General features: G+C 39.5%; 1 protein-coding gene across 2 annotated transcripts; it reads right to left on the bottom strand.

The window, feature by feature from the left end:
• Positions 1-1,689: 1,689 nt before the first annotated feature.
• Positions 1,690-24,005, bottom strand: SEH1L (SEH1 like nucleoporin). 2 transcript variants are annotated; one of them, XM_060310113.1, is made up of 9 exons: positions 23,769-24,005; positions 21,177-21,227; positions 17,931-18,077; positions 14,916-15,127; positions 9,269-9,367; positions 7,620-7,760; positions 6,592-6,749; positions 5,221-5,371; positions 1,690-2,373 (listed from the first exon to the last, which is right to left on the bottom strand). In XM_060310113.1, the coding sequence occupies exons 1-9, from the start codon at positions 23,877-23,879 to the stop codon at positions 2,172-2,174; spliced, it is 1,272 nt and encodes a 423-aa protein (XP_060166096.1). In that variant the 5' UTR covers positions 23,880-24,005; the 3' UTR covers positions 1,690-2,171. The 2 variants fall into 2 exon arrangements, with proteins under 2 accessions (XP_060166096.1, XP_030692382.1); XM_030836522.2 differs by lacking the exon at positions 1,690-2,373 and adding an exon at positions 2,425-3,972.
• Between the last annotated feature and the right edge of the window lie 36 nt (positions 24,006-24,041).

The following is a 24,041-nucleotide window of genomic DNA, read 5'->3' as shown; positions in this document are numbered from 1 at the left end:
ATGTGTCCACTGTTCCAGACTGTCACTCACCCTGAATCCCTTGAACCCAACTCACTGTCCTTCCTTCATAAAGATCAAGTGACTGGAGGTCTCCCCATGGCACCCAGCAACCTGACAGTGACAGGGATCTACACTCCAAAGTATTTGCAGGAAAAGAGCCTTCACTGAGATGCCAGACTGCCCAAATCTCAATGCTCTCACTTCCTAACTGTGCAGCCTCGCACAAAGAGCTTAAACCTGCAGGTGTCCTCATCTGTAAAACGGGGATAATCAGAGCACTTGCCTCAGAGTTTGCTGTGAGGATGAAGTCAGTTAACTTGCATCTAGAAGAGCACTGGCACGTGGAGGCACTCAGCAACATTAGCTATTATCTGACCAACTGAAAAGGAAGAAGTAGTGAATTCCAAATCTCCAATTCCAGGAAGAGCGTGAAGTGGCCCCATGGCCAAGGGTACCTTCCGGGGAATTAGAAGAGACACCCGTCCAGTTAGGAAAGGCGGACGTCTCACATGGCTTCCCTTTACCAACTGCTCTGAGTGGTAACACCTCAACCTCCAATATCCAGCACCTTCTACAGTGTGACCACAAGGTATGCGTCCAGGTTAATCTCCCACTAGCTCCCCAAATGAACCTTGTTCTTTCATTGGACTAAAACTTAATCCTCTGCCTGCACACGCCCTGTTCTCTTCTACATTTGGGCCATCACCCTGGACTCCGCCCTCTTCCACTTTAAGTACTCCAACATGTCACAATCCCACATCCCTTCCAAATCCTGCTGACATATAAATCACTTTCTTTAATGCCTCCTGTACCGTTCAACCTTTTTTATGAGGCTGAATCCTCACTACCCTTTGTAAATTCTGTAAATGCCTTCTCCCACTAGAATGAATGTGTGCCGACTACCTGTTTTTTTTTTTACATATCCCAAAGTGTTTAGCACAGTATCTTGCATATAGAAGATGTCCAATGTTCACTAAATGGGAGGGCCTGTCTCAATTCATTACCCCATCCTACCCCACGTACCTTGATAATGATTGAAATCTAAAAGACCTGAATTCTTAATTCTGAGCTAGATCCAGACTTAAAGTGAGACCTCTTGCTTTGAAACTCGACTAGTCTACCGGTCTAAAACAAGTCCTTTAACAGAAGGAAGACCTTGCCTTAAATTAAAATACAATATACTTTATAAGCTCTTTATCCTTTGCATGTTAAGAAGCTCTAGGGGTTTGACAGGAAAGTGTCTATTGATAGGAGAGTGTCTTTGAAAATTAGATTATAAGTTATAATATATATTTATAACGACTATACCATCTGTGTGATCAGCTGATAGACACACGAAATGCTGTTCAAATAGCAGTTCAAATGTCAACTAGACATTTGTTGATTCTAGATGTTAGTCTGCATACTAACTTTCTACCTTCTAAATAAATGCCATGATCATCCCCTAATCTCTGATTGTTTGGATCTTTTTTTAGCAATATGATATTTTAAGGAGATATAAATAAGCTTTACCAACCATCAAATAAACTACATTCTATTTTTATATGGCAACAGATTGATATCTTTAAAAATATATTTTATTAAATAATCTACTTGGAGAATAATTACAAAAGCTTTAAACAATAATTCCAAGTAGTGAAAGGCAGTTTCCTTTAAAAGAAAAAAAAAAAAAGACCAAACAGTCCATAATATGTTTTGCTGCTTTATACACAGGAATGATTTATTTTACAAACTAGTCAGTTGCAACATTAGCCTGTAAAAATCAAAAACATTTTTTATCATGTCTCAAAGGCAAAGTTAACTCTATAACGATATGCTTTCACATTAACCAGTATGACAAACCATAAGAAACTTAACGCCATAACAGTTCAAAATAAAATGTACAGAACAGGCACTTTGAAGTCAGCTATTGTGTGTAACTCTCACAGTTAATGTTATGTGTACACATCTCATATTTCATCAAAGGTTATCAACCAATGAAGCAAATATTCCTTTGATGCAGAAGCACAAACACATTTAGGTTCCAAACACCATGTTCTGGTTGTAATACATGCAAGACAGACCCTAAATTAGAAAAATCTTCTGAAAGAAAATGAAGAAAAACAAAAAGCCAGGAATGAAAGCATTTACAAGCACTTGAATAAGGCCTTTAAGTGTTAAATCAGTGTTTTTTAAACCCCTTCATTCTCAGGTAAGGGATTAAGAGGCCGAGAGAGAGATCGTCTGCGAGGGTGAGGATACTGGAGGCTGGCAGTGTCAGCATCGCAAGAGTGCTCTATCAGAGGAGGAGGAGGAGGAGGAGGAGGAAGGAGCTGGGCATAACTGGACCATCTCGATCCAGCCCGTGGGGAATCCAGAGGGGGAAAGAAATACCTGAAACAATGAAGACAGGAACAAAACACCAAAACAAAACAAAAACAACAGAAAAAAAAAAAGAAAAAACAGAAGAAAAAGAGAAAAGTAGTAAATACAAAGAGAACCAAAGAGGAAAAAACACATGCTAGAAAAAAAAGCTTTACTATATTCATGCCAAAACTAACGGAACATAATAGCAAAATCAAGACCCTTACTCAAATCAGGCTCATTTAAGCAAGTATAGAAACTTGAAAAAAGAAATACAATCTGTTAAACTTAAAATGTTAAAAAAAATTATCAGTATGAATGTTACAAAAAAGACATTAATTTTATAATTTAAAACATTTTCTAGTCTCTCAGAAACATATTGATGCTCTCCTGTAATTTACAAATCAAATAAGCTTTTTCTTTAAGCAACACTTCACTTGTAGCAGCAGCACATTTTTTAGTGCATACATGATACTGAGGACCAATTCAGATAGACTTTCACATAGTATGGCCAGCTATTGCAACATACTTTTGAAGAAACACAATCTTTGAATGTACTTAGATGTTTTTCTGCGAAAAGACTAGTACAAAATTTTGATAAGTAAAAGGGCTCAAAAATATGTCCTATTGTTATTCTTCTGCCATTTTAAAACTTACCCGTAATACTTTAGCATTTTCTCAAAAAAAGATTTATAGCTTTGTTATCAGAGGATATGAACTAAATGAAGCAGCCAACAAAATTAAGAAAATCCTGGGACATGGAATGTGGAGGTTAACATGCATGCACAATTTTAGCAGAGTTTTATCTGCTTCTTATACTATGTTTCCAAATTTTGACTTGAAGGAAACTTAAGCCATGAAATCACACCATAAAAATATACAAGCACATATTAGAAACATTTATCTCTTTAGTGAATATGAACTGAAAACTTACAAAGATGTTTTCATTTTACTTCTAAATTATAAATGAAGCAATACCAAATGTTGTTCGGCTACAAACTGTACAGTCAAGTTACTTTCACTACTACTTCTCTCACTCCTTCACTAATACTTTTTAAACATTACAAAGAAATAACAGAGTTGTACTGAATAATATCATGTATAAACCAATTCTACAAAAGGTAAACAAATTAGCACTCAAAACAATCTTTATGAAAAATATTCAATCTTCAAATTAAAATTATAAAAATTCATTTTAGCTTACTGTTTTAGAAAATAAAAGACATAAGTCTATATATAGTCTCCAGATGGAATAGAGTGATATTTTCCCTCCTCCCAACTAGCAATGAGGATGGTAACAATCCTTTAATTTTAAAACCCATGTTCATTTCAGAAACATTTCAAAAAATTGTTTTGGTGACAATGTCTCAACAAAAAGCCTCTCCATTTATATTTCAAAAGTTTCAAATAATGTCAATAAACTGGCTAGCACAAAAAAAAATGATATACACTGTATTTTTAAAGGCCTTTTGGACTGCGTTTAGTAGTAAGCAGGCTGTTGGTGTATCTTGGGAGAGGTCAAACGGCGCTGGGGAAGGGGAAAAGGAGCTTGCTTCCCATTCCTGTGTGCATGCAACAAGCAGCAAAACAGCAAAGTTACTCCAGTTAGCTGGTACTCAGCTGTGCTTTCTGTTAAAGGACATAATACAAATGGAGAAGGGAAAATGCATCACAGATCTAACACACATGGTTATTGGCACAATAAGAATACATCAAGACTTCAAAGCTCTTTACAAAAGAAAATGTGCAGTACAGGCAGCAACCAAAAACCAGATTTTTTTAAAAAAAATTAACACTAGTATCTTTGCTTCATGGAATAATCTTTATAATCTGATATCTTCTATGGTGACCTGAAGTTGTTTTCATGCAAATACTTAAAAATCAAAAAGCAGGACTCCTTTATAAAAATATAACAATACAAAAATAGTTGAGGAGGGCTTCCCTGGTGGCGCAGTGGTTGAGAGTCCGCCTGCTGATGCAGGGGACACGGGTTCATGCCCCGGTCCAGGAAGATCCCACATGCCGCGGAGCAGCTGGGCCCGTGAGCCATGGCCGCTGAGCCTGTGCGTCCGGAGCCTGTGCTCCGCAACGGGAAAGGCCACCACAGTGAGAGGCCCGCATATCGCAAAAAAAAAAATAGTTGAGGAAATTTAAAATACAATTCTCTTCTTTCATTTAAGTTGACAACAGGACAACCACGTGACAGTTTGTTAAGGCTGTGCTTTGAAGTTTCCTAAATAGTATTCCAAATTATTCACAAAGGCATATTAAAATAATTTTACCTTACAAATTGAAATTTGAATATGAAAACAAAAGGACAACTCTTTAGATAACATTAAACATTCTTTGAGAATCTAAAATATACTAAAAATTCTAAAAATCAGGAACTCAGAATTTACCATATCCTCTTACAATCTCCATGAAAATTTTAAACACACACACAAAAAACATTTAATTTACTCACTTTTACAAAGCTTTAGTTTGTGTGTTTTATTTAAAATTTCAGCTTAACCTGACTCAAAGGCCACCCTACCAGCACTAGCAACACTAATGCTCATCTGGGACTACGATCCTCAGTACTGTCCCAAACTTCCTCTTCATCTCATTACTTCAAAGTTATATATGTTTCTGGAAGACCACTAAATTTCAGCATATAATTGAGTTTGTTTAACGGCCTCAGAACCTACCTGTAAATATTATGACCAAGTAATAAGCCAAATACAGAGCTACCAAAGTGCCTCCTTCTCTTCTAGTGCCACAGTTACGTGTGAATTTCTTGATTCAATCTTAAAATCCATGAAATAACACACCTTCAGTATGGCTACCAGAATGATTTAAAAAGAAGATAATTTCTAGTTTTCTCACAAAACAGCCTACCTGCCAGCAGAAGATCCATTTAATGAATTCTGAAGATTTGGTATATTTGAACCTAGAGAAGGATTTGAGTTTCCCTGCTGAGAGCTCCCATTGACAGGGCTCCCATTACCTTTCAGAATACCAGTACACTTCCAGTTGTCCATATAATTAGCTGAAAGGAAAATGGTCAAACTCATTAACATGACTAATACCTATGTTCCAGGGCACAAATCTACAATTAAAGAAATAAAAGAGACCTACAGGCTACATATCTCTCAGGATAAATGGTAAAGACATTTTTTTAAATGAAACACATATATCTCAATTTTAACAATTATTTTTTGAAGTTTTTAAAGAAATACTAATTTAAAAACAAAGCTCTCACCACCCATTTCCTTTCCTTACTAGATAAATATTAACAGAGACAATTCTCTAAGCTACCACATTATTACATTAAGTTAATATCAAAATAAAATTCTGTCTTCATTATAATGAATTTCAGTTCTGATGTGTGGGTAACGGAGTCACCTTCTCAGTTCAGCGAGTACAAGTCAAGTCCTCATGGATGTAGGTAACAGAACCTCTGGGGTTTGAGTGGCTTATCCAACTTGGCCTAATTGTTTGGATGCAAAACTGGTCACTGCAGACACTGAGCTCAGGAAATCCAAGTTAGGCAGGACGGGGCAGCAAAGACCCTGAGGAAAGGGACACCTGGGCTGGTTCTACCACAGCCTAAAGCTGACCACAGGAGACTCAGCCAAACTGCAGTTTGGGAACAGTAACTCCTCAGGGGAAATGAACGAAGCTGTAACTTCGAATCCTAAAGATGGGACGCCACCGACTAGAGTGGTACACAGAGCCAGTGGATAAACATCCGTGGAGAAGTGCAGACCACGCCACAGCACCCACAGTCTGTGTCGACTGTCCAGACCACTTCCTCTGCTTGGCATTTGTAAGAAACTTTTAGAATCAGTGGCCTCAAGATTCTCTAACTTTTGGGAGCTGTAGAGAAGAAGTGGGGAAGATACTGGATTTTTCTTCTCTTAAGGGCTTGTTGGCTAAAGCAATTGTTTAATCAAATAAGAGATGACTATATCCTGGGTTTGTAGAGAAGTCCCACAAGTTACACACATAGCAAATGGTATCTTTGGAGGTAGTGTATATTCTGTTACAGTTAGTTTTACTTCGTTCCACATGGAAACGTAAACAATTCAATTAGTCAATTACTGCTATGAACTAGGTAGAATAATAAAGATTCAACACAATATGAGACATTAATTTAAAAGTAACTGTAGAAAGATAATTTTTTTCAAAATACTTCAGAGTTTACATTTCTAAGTGAAAATTCTAAAATAGCATCATAAAGCAACAATTCCTCCAATGAAATCTTACCTTTCCACAACCTGACACAGCCATCATCTCCTGAAGATGCCAGCACTGTCCCTGTTATATTCCAACTCACTCGCCAGACCTGAGAATTATGATTATCAAACTGAGCCACTATATGGATTTCAAATTTTGTTGGCCCACCAGAGGAAGTAAGTTCTTTCCTGTTAATGAAAAAATTTTCCTGAGGAATTCTGAGTGTACACACACACACACACACACACACACACACTCACCGTTCTAAATTAAAAAATACAAATGGTCTCACATACACGCCATATCAATGTCATATCCATACCTGCCCCCCAACCTCCATAGCTTACTGAGAGATGGGCCATGTCACTTTCACTTGATTCCCCAGTACCTGGCATGATCCTACCACATAAAAGATATTAAGTGACTAAAGAGGATTTTATTCCCCCCAAAAAGTTGAGGAATGAAAGAGATGACAATGATTAATTTCAAAAGAAAAAGTAGTAGGAAGGGAAGAATAGGAGGAGAGAAGAAGGAAAAAAGAAAAGAAAAAGAACAGAAACTCACAATTCCAAAGTTAAAGCTAAATAGATTATTCACAAGAATGTCTCAGTTCTAATTTAATTTTCCCTAAGTAGACTGCCACCTCTCATTCCTTCAAACATTTATAGAGTGCAATTATATTCAGAGGATCCAATTCATTTTAGTATCTGCCTAAATAAAACACAACTAAGAAAACATAAATCTCCTCTCTTGGGCTTCCCTGGTGGCACAGTGGTTCAGAGTCCGCCTGCCGATGCAGGGAACATGGGTTCGTGCCCCGGTCCGGGAAGATCCCACATACCGCGGAGCGGCTGGGCCCGTGAGCCATGGCCGCTGAGCCTGCGCGTCTGGAGCCTGTGCTCCGCAACGGGAGAGGCCACAGCAGTGAGAGGCCTGCGAACCGCCAAAAAAAAAGAATCCATTCTTCAGATCACTGTTGCCTCTACACTCTCCTCCACAAATGAAAATAAGCAAGAGGTAAGAGAACTTTCAAATTAGTAATTGTTTCAAAAACTCACCTCACAGGCTTTAATGTAAAAATTCTCACGTCTTTGGTTGCTATGGCAAGAATGTGGAAAGACCGTCCCAAGTTTGGAGCAAAGGCGATATCGTGGACAGGATCCGTGACTGTCAGGAGGGTTTCAGCTTTTGCATATTTCCTAAATGAAAAAACAATTTACGTTAGAATTATCAGAAATGAAAATTTTAAAAATCCACATGTCTAGGTATCTCCATTTTCTCCATCTTGCTCACAATGAAGTAGCGTTTATCTCTGCAATATATAATATGTCCAGCCCCAATCCCCAGAAACTGTGAATGTGACCTATCGGAAAGGGCCTTTGCAGATACAATTAAGGATCTCAGGATGAGAGAGAAACAGACATTAGAGAAGAAGCCATGTGAAGACACAGGCAGAGATTGGAGTGATGCAGCTCAGCCACGGAACTCCTGGAGCCTCCAGAAGCTGGAAGAGACAAGGAAAGAGTCTGAAAGCAGCACAGCCCTGACAACACGTTGATTTCAGATTTCTGGCCTCCAGAACTCTGAAAAGAAACATCTCTTTTAAGCCACCAGTTTGTAGTAATTTGCTTTGACAGCCCTAGGAATGTAATATAACCTCCCAGGTTTCTTCCTTTAATTTTTTTTTTAAGTTTAGCTTAAAACAGAGTAACTAAAACTTAATTAGAATGAGATCTTGATTTGTTAGCCATTAACATCTTTTTTAAGAAAAAGGGTACCTGAATTCCCTAAAATTTGAGTGTAAAGAAAAAAGTTAAGCTGACAACAGCAAGAATTGAGTTTTTTAAGTGATGATAAAGGAAGCTACAACAAAGTCTATTTCCACACCTCGGGAGTGTTAAACTACCATCTGATCCTGTTATTCTCCAACTGAGAAGTCTTTCAATGGCTTCACATTACCCTTAAGATAAAAATTAAACGTTGAACAGTAGGTCTTGCAGGTATAAGCCTTCCAGATTTCTCATCACACTCCCTTTTACCTATTATGTTCCAAACACAGCGAAAATATATTGGCTCTCTCTCAACACATGCAGTTTTCTCCATCTGGAATGTTTTGCCCTCTTTGTCTGGCTAATTTCTACTCATTCTATGGGTCTCCATTTTTTTTTTTTTTTTTTTTTTTTGCGATACGCGGGCCTCTCACTGTTGTGGCCTCTCCTGTTGCGGAGCACAGGCTCCAGACACGCAGGCTCGGCGGCCATGGTTCATGGGCTTAGCCGCTCCACGGCATGTGGGATCCTCCCGGACCGGGGCACGAACCCATGTCCCCTGCATCAGCAGGCGGACTCTCAACTACTGTGCCACCAGGGAAGCCCTATGGGTCTCCTTTTGAATGAATCTTCCTGGCCCCCTCCCCCTAGGCATAATCTCTGAACATCCTGATTCTCCCAGTTTATAAAATTCATCACCATTTTTCACCTTTTTTTTGTTTGTTTGTTTTCCCTTCATGACGGTACATACTGGGAGATCAATTACCTTTTCCTCTACACCACTCAATTTTATATTACCAGAGCAGAGAACTTAGCGTATCATAGGAAATCAGTAAATATGTGACAAATAATGCGTAACTGAGTTAATGAATAAAGAAATAACATTTTAAAAAATTAAATGCAATTCAGAACAATAACTTAACCAAAGCAGTACTGACCTGGTGTTTTCATTATATTCGAAAATCTGAACCTTGGCCATTGCGTTTGGGCTGCTGTCATCACTTCCTACAGCGATCATGGGGGAATGAGCACGAGAGCTAGAAAGGAAAAGTAAAAGATATTTTACATAATTGTAAAGTTAATGCACATTTAGTTCAGAGAATTAAAAATGCGTTCAGCAGCCATGCAACCCACCAGTCAGCGTGTCACTGCGGACTAGACCCCTGCCACGCCCGGCACCACACACCCAGGAGGGGTACCCCTGAGTTCTCAGCCTGGGGACTGAGGACACTGGGCTTTCACCTTGTTTTTAACCACATTTTCTTATGGCTTAGAAAGTAGTCCTTTTCCCAAAACAAAAGGCTTCAAGCAGTCAATAGATTTTTTTTTTAAAGACACTTAAGAGGCGTTAGAATTTTTCTTTCTAAAAGATCTGGTCATTAACTATAGAATGAAAAGTAATTTTACGGTGACCAAATTCATGGCAAAAAGATTTTTACATACTTCGTACAAAAAGAACCCCACCCCGACGGAGAAGGAAAAGTAGAAAAAGACCACCCTCAGGAAGGCATGCCTGTCATTCTCTAGTCTCCAGACTCATTTGTGGTCAACTGCGTTTTGACAAAGGCAAAAGATAAGCAATAAGAGAGTGAACTCCACTGACGTTGACTCTAGGTTGAATCTTTTTTTTTCATTTCTATGTCTAATGTCCTAGATATTGATTTCCTTTGCCTCCCCCATCCAGATTAAGTAATACCTCTATGAACATGACATAGAGGTATTGTTTAACCTTTGATCTAGATATTGTGATCTTCCAATTTCATAAAGCTGAAAACAAAATGCGATAATTAAAAAAAAACGTTTAGGTGTTTATTACTAAAGCATCTGATAACGACATCACCTAATATAAGGAAAAAACCAGGTAGGGACTTCCCTGGCGGTCCAGTGGTTAAGAATCCACCTTCCAATGCAGGGGACACAGGTTCGATCCCTGGTTGGGGAACTAAGATCCCACATGCCTTGGGGCAACTAGCCCACGTGCTCTGGAGCCTGCACGCCACAATTATAGAGAAGCCCAAGTGCTGCAACTAAGACCCGACACGGCCACAAATAAACAAACATTTTTTTTAATTAAAAAAAAAAAAGAAAAATACCAGGTAAACTACAAAGTCCTATAGTAATAAAATAAAATTACAAGTTACTTATTATAATTCTTGGCTATTCAAAGGGATGTAAATTATAGTAATTTCTATATCTCACAAAATTTCTTCTTTCAATGTTCCACAAATGTATTTATTTGATCAAGGACAAGTACATTTATAGTAATATATTCTAAAATTACTGAAAATATAAATTTTTAAAATATTCTAAAAATTAAATTGTGAAACATCCAGATAACAACCTGAATTAAGGATTATCTCATTTGTATATCCATAAATAAGATGATCACATTTAAACCATTTTCCAAATATGACTCATAATTAAACAGTGAGCAAAACCATCCAACTCTGACTGAATACAGGAGACTGATCACCTGCATCTCCTTCCTACGCCTCCATGGAAATGATGAAAAAATAACACTGTAACAGTGCAGAAATCAGAATGTGCCATCAGAAATCATGAAATCTGGAGGATTCCAGGAAGCAAAAGGAGATCAGACAGTTAAAATGCTAAGGGAAAAAGAGCTCAACAACTATCATTAAGGAGGAAATTCTAGCAGCTCCAACCTCTAATCAATAAGTAAATAACGAATCAATCAATCAACCAATAGTAATGAGTAATGGGGCAATCATGAATTGATTCATTTAATAATCTGCAATCAGAAGACCCCCATGGCTGGCAGCTGACTCTGCTCTAGGCTAAATAAAATCTGAGAAGGATCTTAGTGAGATGATTAGAACTTATGAGGAGAGATATGAACTTGAAATAAAGTAGCACTGCAAAGCCGGCAGGGAGAGGGACAAGAAAGAAGAAAATACATTAAAGTGCTCTATCCCCCAAGTCAAAACCTCCTGACTTTGGCAATTTGGGGGTAATGCCCACCTGCCAGCTCCCTCTTGGTCGCCCTACAAGGAAACCCTGCCAAACCACTCCACCTACTTAGTCAAAACTCAGCCAACCCCCTAAGTAAGAGAATGAGCTGTTAAGAAAACAGCATCTAACAGGAGAAAAATACCAACACCAGTTCTCTCTAGCAGCCATCACAGTCTCCTGTTCACAAATACATGAGCAAAGACTAACATGCACTTGAGAAAAAGAAGGAGTGTGACAGTTAAAGACCAAGGCATACAAACAGTTCTTTGAGGAAATAGATCTTTGAGAAAATATAAAACAGCCTACAGTCCACATCATATGCAGATTCTACATTTGTAAACTGACCTACTTGCTAAAATTTATTTGCAAAACCAAAAATCCAATACTTAGGGCATTCATGGGCCTTCCTGTTTCAGCTTTATGCTGAAAAACCAGTGCCTGCTTTGCACTCTATTTACCATCATGTTTTCTGCATTTTTGTTCTTTGTGTTGATGATTTCACTGTTTAAAATGACCCCCAAGCTTCCCTGCTGGCGCAGTGGTTGGGAGTCCGCCTGCCGATGCAGGGGGCACAGGTTCATGCCCCGGTCTGGGGGGATCCCACGTGCCGTGGAACAGCTGGGCCCACGGGCCGTGGCCGCTGGGCCTGCGCGTCTGGAGCCTGTGCTCCGCAACTGGAGAGGCCACAGCGGTGAGAGGCCCGTGTACCGCAAAAAAAAAAATGGCCCCCATGCGCAGTGCTGACGTGCTGCCTTGTGTTCCTAAGTTTAGCAAGAAGTTCATGATGTTCCTTATGGAGAAAATACCTGTGTTAGATAAAAGCTGCATTCAGGTGTGAGTTAGTGTTGTTGGCTGAGTTCAATGTTAATGAATATATGCTAAATAAGGTGGCTTTAGACAGAAAGACACATAAAACAAGGTTAAGTACTGATCAGTTAACAAAAATGTGATCAGAGGCTGGGAGCACCTAATCCTGTATTTCCCCTGGGAGGGGTGGCTCAGTATTAGCTAATTCAGTGTTGCAGCAACTTGATAGAACATAACTACTGCAAAAAAGGAGACTTGACTGTAAATCAAAAAACATAAAAATTTTAATTAGGATCCTCAGAGAAATGTTGTATCCATGTAACAAAAACTGACAGGCATAAAAAAGGAGTTATCAGAGAAAAAGAAAGACTTAACAATTAAAAATGATTGCCACTCCCCTCAACCCCCAACATCACTGGATGGTATAAAATGTACACCTGAAGAACAAGTTGGAGATCTGGAAGACAGAGTAGTAAATCTCCAAACAATTTTAAAGAAATAGAGAGTAAATCCAAGAATAATCAAAGATGAATTCCAGAAGGACAGAATCGAGAAAACAGAAGGATAAATTATCAAAGAATCCTAAAATATCCCCAATCTGAGACAAGGACCTTCACCTTAAAAGGGACCACTAAGCATCAAGCAGGATGAATTCAAAATAGACCAACATCTAATAGTGTATGTCTGGATTTACTTAAAAATAATCCAGTTTTTTTTGTTTTGTTTTGTTTGTGAAGGTGGGGAGGCATATACAGATTAAACAAGAGTAGCTTTGAATTACTGTAGCTGGGTGATGGATATTTGAGGCTCTGCCTATTATATACTTTTAGTATATTTGAAATCTTCCCTAACAGAAAAATGTTTTAAAAGAAAAAACACCTGGAAACATCCTGGTATATAAATTTTAGAATTCTACTACCTTAAACCATACAAAGCAATTCCAGGAGTTTTAATGACCCAAGTGTGAAAGGCAAAACCAAAAACCTTTCAGAATACACTTGACAACATCAAGGTGGGGAATTTTTCAAATAAAAAAACAAAAAGCACTATAACAAATATAGAAAGACTGTTAAGTGTGGCTATATTAAAATTCAGAACTTTCTGCAGACTATCAAAAGTCATGATAGTGTCAAAATGACAAACCACAAACTCGGAGAATATACTTGCAACTCAAAGTAGTAATGCAAAATCCTAAAATCTTCCAGAAAGACTAGTCTTCCTACAAAAGATCCAGTATCAGACTGACCTCAGACATCTCACCACCTAAAGTTTAAAAGATTCAAGAATAGTAATTTGAAACTTGGCCGAAACTCTTACATTTGGAACTTGGCCGAAGTTCTAAAACTAGTCAAACTATAATTAAGCATGGAGAAAAATTAAGACATTTCTGGGTATGCCAGAATTCAGAAAGCTTGCCATCCATCCCATATAGGAAAAAAAGTTACTTTAAGAGGTATGTGACCAAAATGAAAACAAAAAATCCAAAGGCAACTCGTGATACGAAAATTGTGACAGCCAAGTATAACCCAAAAGTAAAGGAATCAGTAAAGAGAAAAGAGCACCCATCAGGAGTTAATGCCATATTATTCTGTGTGAACGAAAGTTTTCATGAAACAGATTACATTTATGTCTGTAATGAATATTTACATAATCTAGTCTTATAAATTTGGTTGTTACTTAATATTTAGAATCAACTTGTAGTCAAAAGATAAAGTACTTATATGTGTACTTAACACATATAACTTAATATTATTAAATGTTTACAAAACATAAATACAAACATTGTAAATCTTGTCACTGTATAAGCAATATAACAAAATATTAGGAAATGGGAGGGTGAATGTGTGGTAGAAGCAAAAAAAAGCTGATTTCCCCTTTTTTAAAAGAGAGGTGAGTCAATATATAGTCTAAAAATTGATAAATCACTAGAGAAATAAATATTTAAAATTAAGATAATTACCAATACAACTAAACAACTATTAACACTTCCACAAATAAAATACCTTGTCATACCTTCACAAGTGGAAAGCTTTGTAAATGTGCTGAAGTCATCTTTCACAAAATGAGTATAAATACTGTCTAAAGATAACACAGCAAGAACCAAAGCTATAAATAAATCATTTAAAAATAAAATAGTGACTACCAGAATTAAAATCTAAAAACAAAACTACTAACAGCATTTGTTTTTAGGGAGTAAGGGAACTTTTACCTCTCATTTTGTACTCTTCTAGATTATTTGAATTTTTTTATCAGGTGACTCATTACTCTTTTAATTTTAAAAAGTTTAATAAAAATCAACTATGATACAGTCTTAGAATCATACTCTATACAGCAGTTAAAGGAGTAAGGAAGAACTAGTTATACTAACACATGGGAAAATGCTCATGATGTATCTGTAAGTGAAAAAGGCAAATTGCATGAAAGGAAAATGTTATGTCTAAACATGTCTGTGTGTTTTGTGTCCACTTGTACATGATAGCATATACCTGTATTTGCATATATTTGTCTGTTTATAAACACACAAATTAAATATTTGTTATTAAATATTTATTTTATATACATGGAAAAAGTCCAGAAGGCGCACCAGAATATTTACAGTGGTTGGCTTCTTCTGTGGAGTAGAAATAGGGGTATAAGACACATGACAGGGTGGAGAAAGGAGAATTTTTATTCTACATAATATACATTTTAAAAAATAATGAACAAGACTACTTAAGAAAAGCATTTTCAAAAAAATAAACCATCTGATGCTAAGTGTAATAATTACTAGGCTTATATCACCAGAGGATTGCTGTGTAAGCATACCTTGAAGGGTTCCAAGAAATACAACTACAGCTTAGCTTGCATGAGATCTCATGTTGCAGAGACCACTGGCTGAGATTCATGACGTCTGGTGCCTCGTAGATTCTGACTATACCATCTGCTGAGCAGGTTGCTAACATAAGACCCATATGCTTAGGAGCAAATTTCACATCGGTAACAGATGTTCTGCTGTCCACTAGTGTTGTCCTCTTGACCTGAAAAAAAATTGACAATTTAAATTAAATACAGGGACTTCCCTGGTGGCGCAGTGGATAAGAACACACCTGCCAATGCAGGGGATACGGGTTCGATCCCTAGTCTGGGAAGATCCCACATGCCGCGGAGCAACTAAGCCTGCACACCACAAGGAAGAGTAGCCCTGCTCGCCACAACTAGAGAAAGCCCTCGCGCAGCAACAAAGACCCAACACAGCCAAAAATTAAAAAAAAATAAATTACATCTTAAAATAAATAAATACAAAAAAAAAGGATGGCAGAGTGGAAGGAACACAGGCTCTGAAATCACACAGAGCTCCTCTGCCACTTACTAGGTATATAACCTTGAATAAGGTATTCAAAACCTGTGTGGGCCTCAATTTCCTCCAAAGCACTTAACAAAGTACCACATACACAGCTAGCAATCAGTAACAAACCAGTGACCTATAATCAATTACTCCCTCTATGGCAGAAGAAAGAAGGCCTTACGAAGTCTAACTTTATTAAATTAGGTTAAGTACTCTCTTCTTAAGCAGATAGGTCAGTAAACCAGAAAATGTTAGAATTTTCATATGAGCAGTTTTGTCATACAAAGCAGGCCGCAAAGTAAAAGAATTAAGATTCTTTAACAGCAGAATGGAAGGTGTGAAACTTCTTCCATCAAATGTAAGTGTTAGTCCTACTCAGACCGCTACCATCCACTTTTAAAAGAAGGCATGTAGTAGAGACCAAGCGAATGGTACGAAGCTGGCATTCTGGTAATTAGAGAATCCCAGCATAGCATGTACCAGTTACTGTCTGGCACCTAGATGAGATGATTTTTGACTGAAAATGTCAATAAAATTTAGAAATCAAGAGTTTACTGTCTATGGTTACTAAAATACATCTTAAGGTGTCTGAATATCAAAAGAATATCAAACTTCAAAGATAGCAGAGCATCTTTGCAAACGTTTGTCTAAAAACACCACTGAATAATTAATAACACGAGTGCTGAAATATTAAATGTATTAATGACAGTGGATTTAACTAAAGACAAATAATTAAGTTCGAAGAAAAATCCTTTCTATGCCACCACTCCTAAACCCAACCTATAGGATGCTAACTGATCCATCTCAGACTGACTGCTAGAAAAATCCTTTCTATTCAAGAAATGTCTCTGCTCCCCTGCCCTTAAGCAACTGTTTGCCTGAGGAAGGCCCCGGTGCAAAGGCAATGAGGCCAACCCCTCCCATCATTTGAAAAAAAAAATGTCAAACAATATGAATAGTATGCAAGCTACAAACCTACAGTAATTAAAACAATTTGTTATGGCCTAAGAATAGACAGACACCAATGGAATAGAGTCCAGAAATAAACTCTCCATATATGGTCACTTGATTTTCAACAAGGATGTCAAAATCATTCAATGGGGAAAAGGCAATCTTTTCAATAAAAGGTGTTAGAAAACTGGATATTGACATGTAAAAGAATGAAGTTAGATACTTACCTTATACCGTGTACAAACATTAACTCAATATGAATCAAAGACCTAAACATGAGAACTAAAATTACAACACTCTTAAAAGAAAACTTTGGGGAAAAGTCTCCATTACAATGAATTTGTCTATGATTTATGATACCAGAAACACAAGGAAACAAAAGAAAAAAATAAACTGGACTTCATGAAAATTTTGTGCACCTACGGACACTATCAAGAGAGTGAAAAGGCAAATCACAGAATGGGAGGAAATATTTGGAAATCATATATCTCTTAAGGAATTAATATCCAGAATACTTAAAGAACCCCTACCTACAACTCAACAAAAAAAAAAATGTGCAAAGGACTTGAAGAGACATTTCCCTAAAGAAGTAAAAGTTTCTGGTAAAAATTCCAATTCCGGTGGGGGTGGGGAGTAGAGGCTGTTCCCCACATAATTCTGACACCAGCAGGGTGTCCAAGGAGAATTCAACTCAATTTTGACACTAACTACCCGGAGATAGCGTCAGATTCCACGAGCTCAGAGTTCAGTCCCACAAGACCACCCTTCTTCAGATGCCAGTCGAAAACCCAGGTTGTTATCTGTGCTTCTGACTGACTGGTGTAACTCAGGGACAGTCACATGGAAGAGACGCACAGGCTGGGGACAGGTACCCAAGGCTGGGGACAGGTGTGGAGCTTCCACGCCCCCTCCAGGCACCACTCTCCCCAAATCTCCAGGTGTTCACCAGTCCAGAAGCCTCCGAACCCTGTCCTCTAGGGAAGGGGTCCCCAACCCCTGGGCCATGGACCAGTCCCGGTCTGTGGCCTGTTAGGAACCGGGGCGCACAGCAGGAGGTGAGCGGCAGGCAAGCGAGTGAAGTTTCGTCTGTATTTACAACCGCTCTCTGTTGCTCACATTACCACCTGAGCTCCGCCTCCTGTCAGCATTACGCTGAGTTGTATAATTATTTCATTATTTTATTATTACAATGTAATAGTAATAGAAATAAAGTGCACAACAAATGTAACGTGCTTGAATCATCCCAAAACCATCCCCCTTTGCCCTCTCCGTGGAAAAACCATCTTCCACGAAACGGGTCCCTGGTGCCAAAAAGGTTGAGGACAGCTGCTATAGGGGTTTTATGGAGACATCATTACACAGGCGTGAATGACTACCTCATTGGCCATTGGTGACTACATCAATCCCCAGCGCCTCTCTCCTCCCTGGAGGTCAGGGTGGGTGGGACTGAAAATCTTACCACCCCGAAGTGTTCTTGGAAAGACCACTGCTCCTCGGGTGCTCATGTTCCCCACCCACCAACCCACCACTAACAAATGTCTCACCCAATGGCTCTGTCCACGCAGTTTATCATTTGATTCTCCTACTATTTCTTCCCAGACAGCAGCTGTTCGGTCAAAAGAACAGGAAGCCAAAACCTGTCCAAATTCAGGATGGGCCCATGTCACACGCCACACAGATCCACTATGTGTCTGAGGAATTAAAAAAGCAAAAAATGAAAAAAGCTGAGTTTAGTCACTTGAAGAAACAGAATACAGGTATTTTTACTTCAACAAAAGGAGAAAGCTATTCAATTTAACATTTAAAAAGTTAAATTCTAGGGAATTCCCTGGTGGTCCAGTGGTTAGGACTCCACTCTTCCACTTCAGGGGGCATGGGTTTGATCCCTGGCCGGGGAACTAAGAGCCTGCATGCTGTGCAGCGCAGCCAAAAAAAAGTTCAATTCTAGCACTTTTAACGTTTAGAAGATACTCTGTACTTAAGATTGCAGCCCTTCTAGAGTCAAATTCTTCTAACGTTTTACTAATAAAGAAAAATCCAGCTGGATAAAGTTGACCTCTTTCCGTGCTAATGATAGTTGGAGACTTGGTTCAGAGTTTAGCCTAACAAAGCTTTTAAACAGAGATTCTATCAGTCCACTGTTTTTTTTTTTTACTTGCAAATTTCCTCTATAGGAAACATCCACCTGATAAATAAGAGTAATCAAAATTATATGCTTCAGGGCTTCCCTGGTGGTGCAGTGGTTGAAAGTCCGCCTGCTGATGCAGGGGACACGGGTTTGTGCCCCGGTCCAGGAAGATCCCACATGCTGCGGAGTGGCTGGGCCCGTACGCCATAGCCGCTGAGCCTGTGCGTCCCGGAGCCTGTGCTCCGCAACGGGAGAGGCCACAACAGTGAGAGGCCTGCGTACCGCAAAATAAATAAATAAATAAAATAAAAAAATTATATGCTCCAAAAGCCTGACAGTATAAGAAACCATAGCAACAAAATGCTTAAATGATTCTGATGTCTGGCTAGACAATGGACTATTCTAGGAAAAGAGGCAATGAGAACAAATATAGAGAAGTCCAAATCCTTGTATTCTGAGGAAATAATTTAAAGTTCAATAGCATTTCTTTATAGATGAAAAATGTCAAATTAGTTCAAATTTCTATTATCCAACTTTTTGTTGACAAAAAAAAAGGCAGAAAAGTCTTAAAGCATTTCACATCAACAGAATTCATTTGTGCTTTCCAGTAAAAATAATGTATGACAACAAGCACCAGTCCACCAATGATGCTTACAAAATCTGTTTCAATCTAACACTTTTATACTCAATAATCTCAGAACACTTTCATAATCCAATAATTTCTACATGGTAACAGTGTCATCATCCAATGGTAAACTTTGCACCGCCCCCCTTTTTTTTTTGGCCGTGCCATGCGGCATGCAGGATCTTTGTTCCCCGACCAGGGATTAACCCATGCCCCCTGCAGTGGAAGCACAGAGTCTTAACCACTGGACCACCAGGGAAGTCCCTGCACCCTTATTTTATTTTTTTTGCGGTACGTGGGCCTCTCACCATTGTGGCCTCTCCCGCCGCGGAGCACAGGCTCCAGATGCACCGGCCCAGCGGCCACGGCTCATGGGCCCAGACACTCCGCGGCACGTGGGACCCTCCCGGACCAGGGCACGAACCCGCGTCCCCTGCATCGGCAGGCAGACTCCCAACCACCAGGGAAGCCCCTGCACCCTTATTTTTTATCCTTTGTTCTGTCCAGTCTTTTTCATTTCACCTTTCTTATTTTTACAGGCTATTAAGTAAAAGATGCACTAGGGCACTGAGATTCTGCTAAATGTTAGATTCCCAGTAAAGCACAATCTAACTAAAGAATAAGGATTGCACAAAGGTGTTCATAACAATAAAAAGGAAACAACTTAAATATCCATCAGCTAAACAAAATAGGGTATATTTGTTGTTATATTTGTTTTGTTGCTATAGTTATGTTTAAAAACAAACCAAAGTACTTATGAAACATGCTGTTAAACTAAAAAGCAAGAAATACGAGTCTCCTTTTGGAGTGATAAAAATAAGTTTTGGAACTAGACAGAGGTAGTAATTGTACAACATTGTGAATGTAATAAATGCATTCACATTTATTTGTTTACTTGAAATGGCTAATTTTACGTTGTGTGACTCTCACCTCAATTTAAAAAAAGGGGAGAGGACAAAAGATTTGAATAGACACTTCACCAAAGAAGATAAATGAATGGCAAATACGCACATGAAAACACTATCAACATAATTAATCATTAAGGGCATACAAATTGAAACCCAGTGAGACACCACTTCACACCCACTAAGATGGCTATAATCAAAAAGACAGACTGGAACCCTCATACATTGATGGTGGAATATAAAATGGTGCAGGCACTCTGGAAAAGAGTCTGGCAGTTTTCAAGAAAGTTAAAACATACACAGCCCAGCAATTCTATTCCTACATATCTAAGAGAATTGAAAACGTTTGTCCACACAAAGACTTGTATGGCATGTTCATAACAGCATTATTCATAAGTGCCAAAAACTAAAAACAATCAAATTGTCCATCAAATAGTGAATGAATAAATAAAATGTGGCTTCATCTATACAAGGGAATACTACTCAGCATTACAAAGGATGGAACCACTGACACATGCCACAACATCAATGAACCTCAAAAACATGCTAAGGAAAGTAGGCAGAAACAAAGAACTACATACTGTAGAATTCCATTTATATGAAATGTCTAGAAAAAGTAAAACTATACAAATAGTTCAGTGGTTACTTGGGGAGTACGAGGGAACGAGGATTGACCCCAAAAGGCACAAGGGAAACTTCAGGGTTGATGGAAGTGTTCTAAAATTAGATTATGGTTATGGTTGCATAACCGTGTAAATTTACTAATACTCGTTGAACTGTACATTTAAAATTGATGATTCTCAAGATACATAAAAATGTACCTGGGTAAAGCTATTACTTCTAAAATACAAGAAATAAAACTATGTACAAAACATCACAACTATTAAAAAATATATAAAGGAAAAAGGTAAGAAATACTGAGATGCAAAAAATAATTAGGTTAGAATGATACAGAATTTCAAATTTCTTATTCTTAAATATTCTGAAGTGTATTTGTTACTTTAATAGTGAAAAAAATGTAAGTAAAAGATATAAATTTTACAATTCTCTCAAAGCTGAACAGCAAGTCACTAATGCTACTAAATAGTAAATGTTTCAATTCTTTCAAATCACTGTAAAAATAAATACTAACCTTCCAGCTAGCAGTGCAATGCCAATCCCCACTTTCACTTTTATCCCAGACCTGTAAGAAAAAAGATATTTTATACCAAGAATTCCTACAAATTAATATGAAAAACATAAACATTAGTCACTATGAGGGCAAAGGAGGGGAACATAAATTCACAAAAGAAAACAATCAGTAAGTAAACATTCACTCATTCAACAAAATATTTATTGAGAAACTTGGATACGTCAGGCACTGTGCTGAGCACTGGGGTCAAGGAACCTTTGCTCTACTAGTTAATGGAGACAATATCAGTTACAGTCCAGTCTGGTTACTTATAGCCATTATGTCCTAGTTATGTCCTAGAATGTCACTGTAAGCAGTAAATTGGCGAATACCAAACCACTCCTCCTGAGGAAAATACTGATAGGTGAGATTCACAGGAGCATCTGGTCACAATATATTTGTCAACCAATCGATACATAACCTTGTTTTATGTGTGTATGTTTAAAAACACCGTATTTGGTATACATTATTGATTCAGTAACACTGAACTCACTGCCAACAGTAGCATAACTCACGTCTGAATGAAGTTTCCCTAACACACACTTTCTCCATTGGGCACATCACAGCCTTCTTGCTTGTGGGAACTCTATGCAGCACTACACTTGGGGACCACTTCAGACAGTGGAAATCACCAAAAAAAGAACAAAAATGTGAAAAATGTGACACTAAATAGACAATGAGAAGGATGCTTGTTTACATTATGAAAGCCTGAATCATAAGGCAGAGTGTCACCTGTCCAACCTCAGCTGGGAATGCACATCCGACAACTCTATAATATTTTTTGCCACCCAGCTCATGTCAACAAACAACCATAAGCATTGATTTTGGGGTTACAAATAAATTTTAAAGAATAAGCAAATTCACAAATACAATATTTGCAAATAATGAGGATCAATTGTATATATAACAAACAAAAACAAAACATTCAACATTACTACCAACAAAAAATACAGATTACAATAAGACATTTTAACCTGTGTTAAAAAAGTGTAATGATAAACAGTATGGTGGCTCCTCAAAAAACTTCGAATAAAAATAGAATTGCCATGTGATCCAGCAATTCCACTTCTGGGTCTGCACCCCAAAGAGTTGAAAGCAGGGCCTCAAGGAGATATTTGTTCACCCACATTTATACCAGCATTATTCACAACTAAAATGTAGAAGAAACCCAACTTCACTGACAGATGAGTGATAAGTAAAATGCGGTATATGCAATATATATTTTTAGCCTTTTAAAAAAGTTTTTAAGTTTAAACATTCCCTTTTTCACAAAGGAAATTATGACATATGCTACATGTATGAACTTCAAAACATTATCCTAAGTGAAATCAGCCAGTCACAAAAAAGACAAATCCTGTAAGATCCCACTTAAATGAGGCCGCTAGAATAGCCACATTCAGAGACAGAAAGTACAAGGGTGGCTGCCAGGGGCGGGGGCCGGAGGGACCGGCTAGTTATGTTTAACGGGGACAGTAAGAAATGAGAAGGTTCTGGAGATGGAGGCAAAGATATGAACATACTTAATACCCCTGAGCTGTACGCTTAAAAATGGTTAAGGTAATAAATTCTGTTACGTGTACCTTACCACAATAAAAAATAATTAAAGAAAAAAAACTGCAATGATAATGCCCGACACGGACAACTATCACACTGATACTCTTCACCAGCAGTATTGTAACATAGTACAAACCCGCAAAAGGCTAATTTGCCAATTACTCTCAAAAACTTTTAAAATATTCACTAATTTCTCTACTGTAATGAGCCTAAGGAAATCATCCAGAAAACATAAAAAGCTGGGTTAACGAAGATTTTCACTGCAACACCACGACAGACAAAAGCTCCGTACCGGACGACCCACTAGGTCCTAGTGACTTGGAGGCTGAGTTCTACTCGGATAAGGAAACCCACTCGGTTAACGGACGCTAATTATTGCGACACTCCCACGGCGGGGCGGGCGGAGGGGTGGGTGAGAAAACCTGGGCCTCGCAACACTTGCAGCCCGGGAAGTGGATTCCGACCCGCCCGCGAGGACGTCGCGTACGGAGCAGACCGGCCGTGCGGCTCCCCCCGCCCCGGCACTTCTGTGAGGAGCCGGCGGACGGCGGGGAGGGGTCCCGGGACCCCGCTCCGGATGGAGGGGCCGCGGTGCGCGGGGGCCGGCTCACCCCACCCACTGTGCCGGCGCCCCCGCGACCCGGGTCCCAGCCTGACCAACGAGGAGCAATGCCATGGCGCCTGGGGCCCAGCCGGGCGGCCCTGGCGAGTCGACCTGCCCCGCGCGTTCGGCCTCCCCCGCGACAGGAGCGCGCACGCCGTCATGACGCACGCACGCCCCCGTGACGCACGCACGCCCCCGCAGCGGCGCGGAGGCGGCCCAGGCGGCGTTGACTCCACAGTAACTAGGAGGAGGGCGCCCGCCAATCGGCCTGGGCTCCGGACCTCGTGTCCGCAGCGCGCCTCAAGTCGGGAAGAGTCCACTCTCCACGCGCCCCTCCGCTCGGACAGCGGGCCGCGCACGCTCCCGCCTCCTTCCGGGCTCGGCCCCGCGCGCACCTTGACGCTCTGGTCACTGGAGCAGGTGGCCATCCGCCGTCCGTGGAAGTCGAAAGACACATCGTGGATGAGATCTTTGTGGTCCGCCGCGATGCTGCGCGCCACGAACATGGCTGCGCCAGCCCCTCCCTCCTCCAACAGGACGGCGCGGCGGCGCGCGGACCACAGCCCACCCGGACCTGGCTCCGGGTCGCGCACCGCTGTGCTTCCCGCGGGCCGCTCGCGCGCCCCGGCTGCGCCGCGCCCCGCCCCCCGGCCCATCATACCCTGCGG

Source organism: Globicephala melas, chromosome 13, assembly GCF_963455315.2.
Source record: "Globicephala melas chromosome 13, mGloMel1.2, whole genome shotgun sequence".
NCBI lineage: Eukaryota > Metazoa > Chordata > Mammalia > Artiodactyla > Delphinidae > Globicephala > Globicephala melas.
This window is presented reverse-complemented; position numbering and strand designations above follow the sequence as displayed.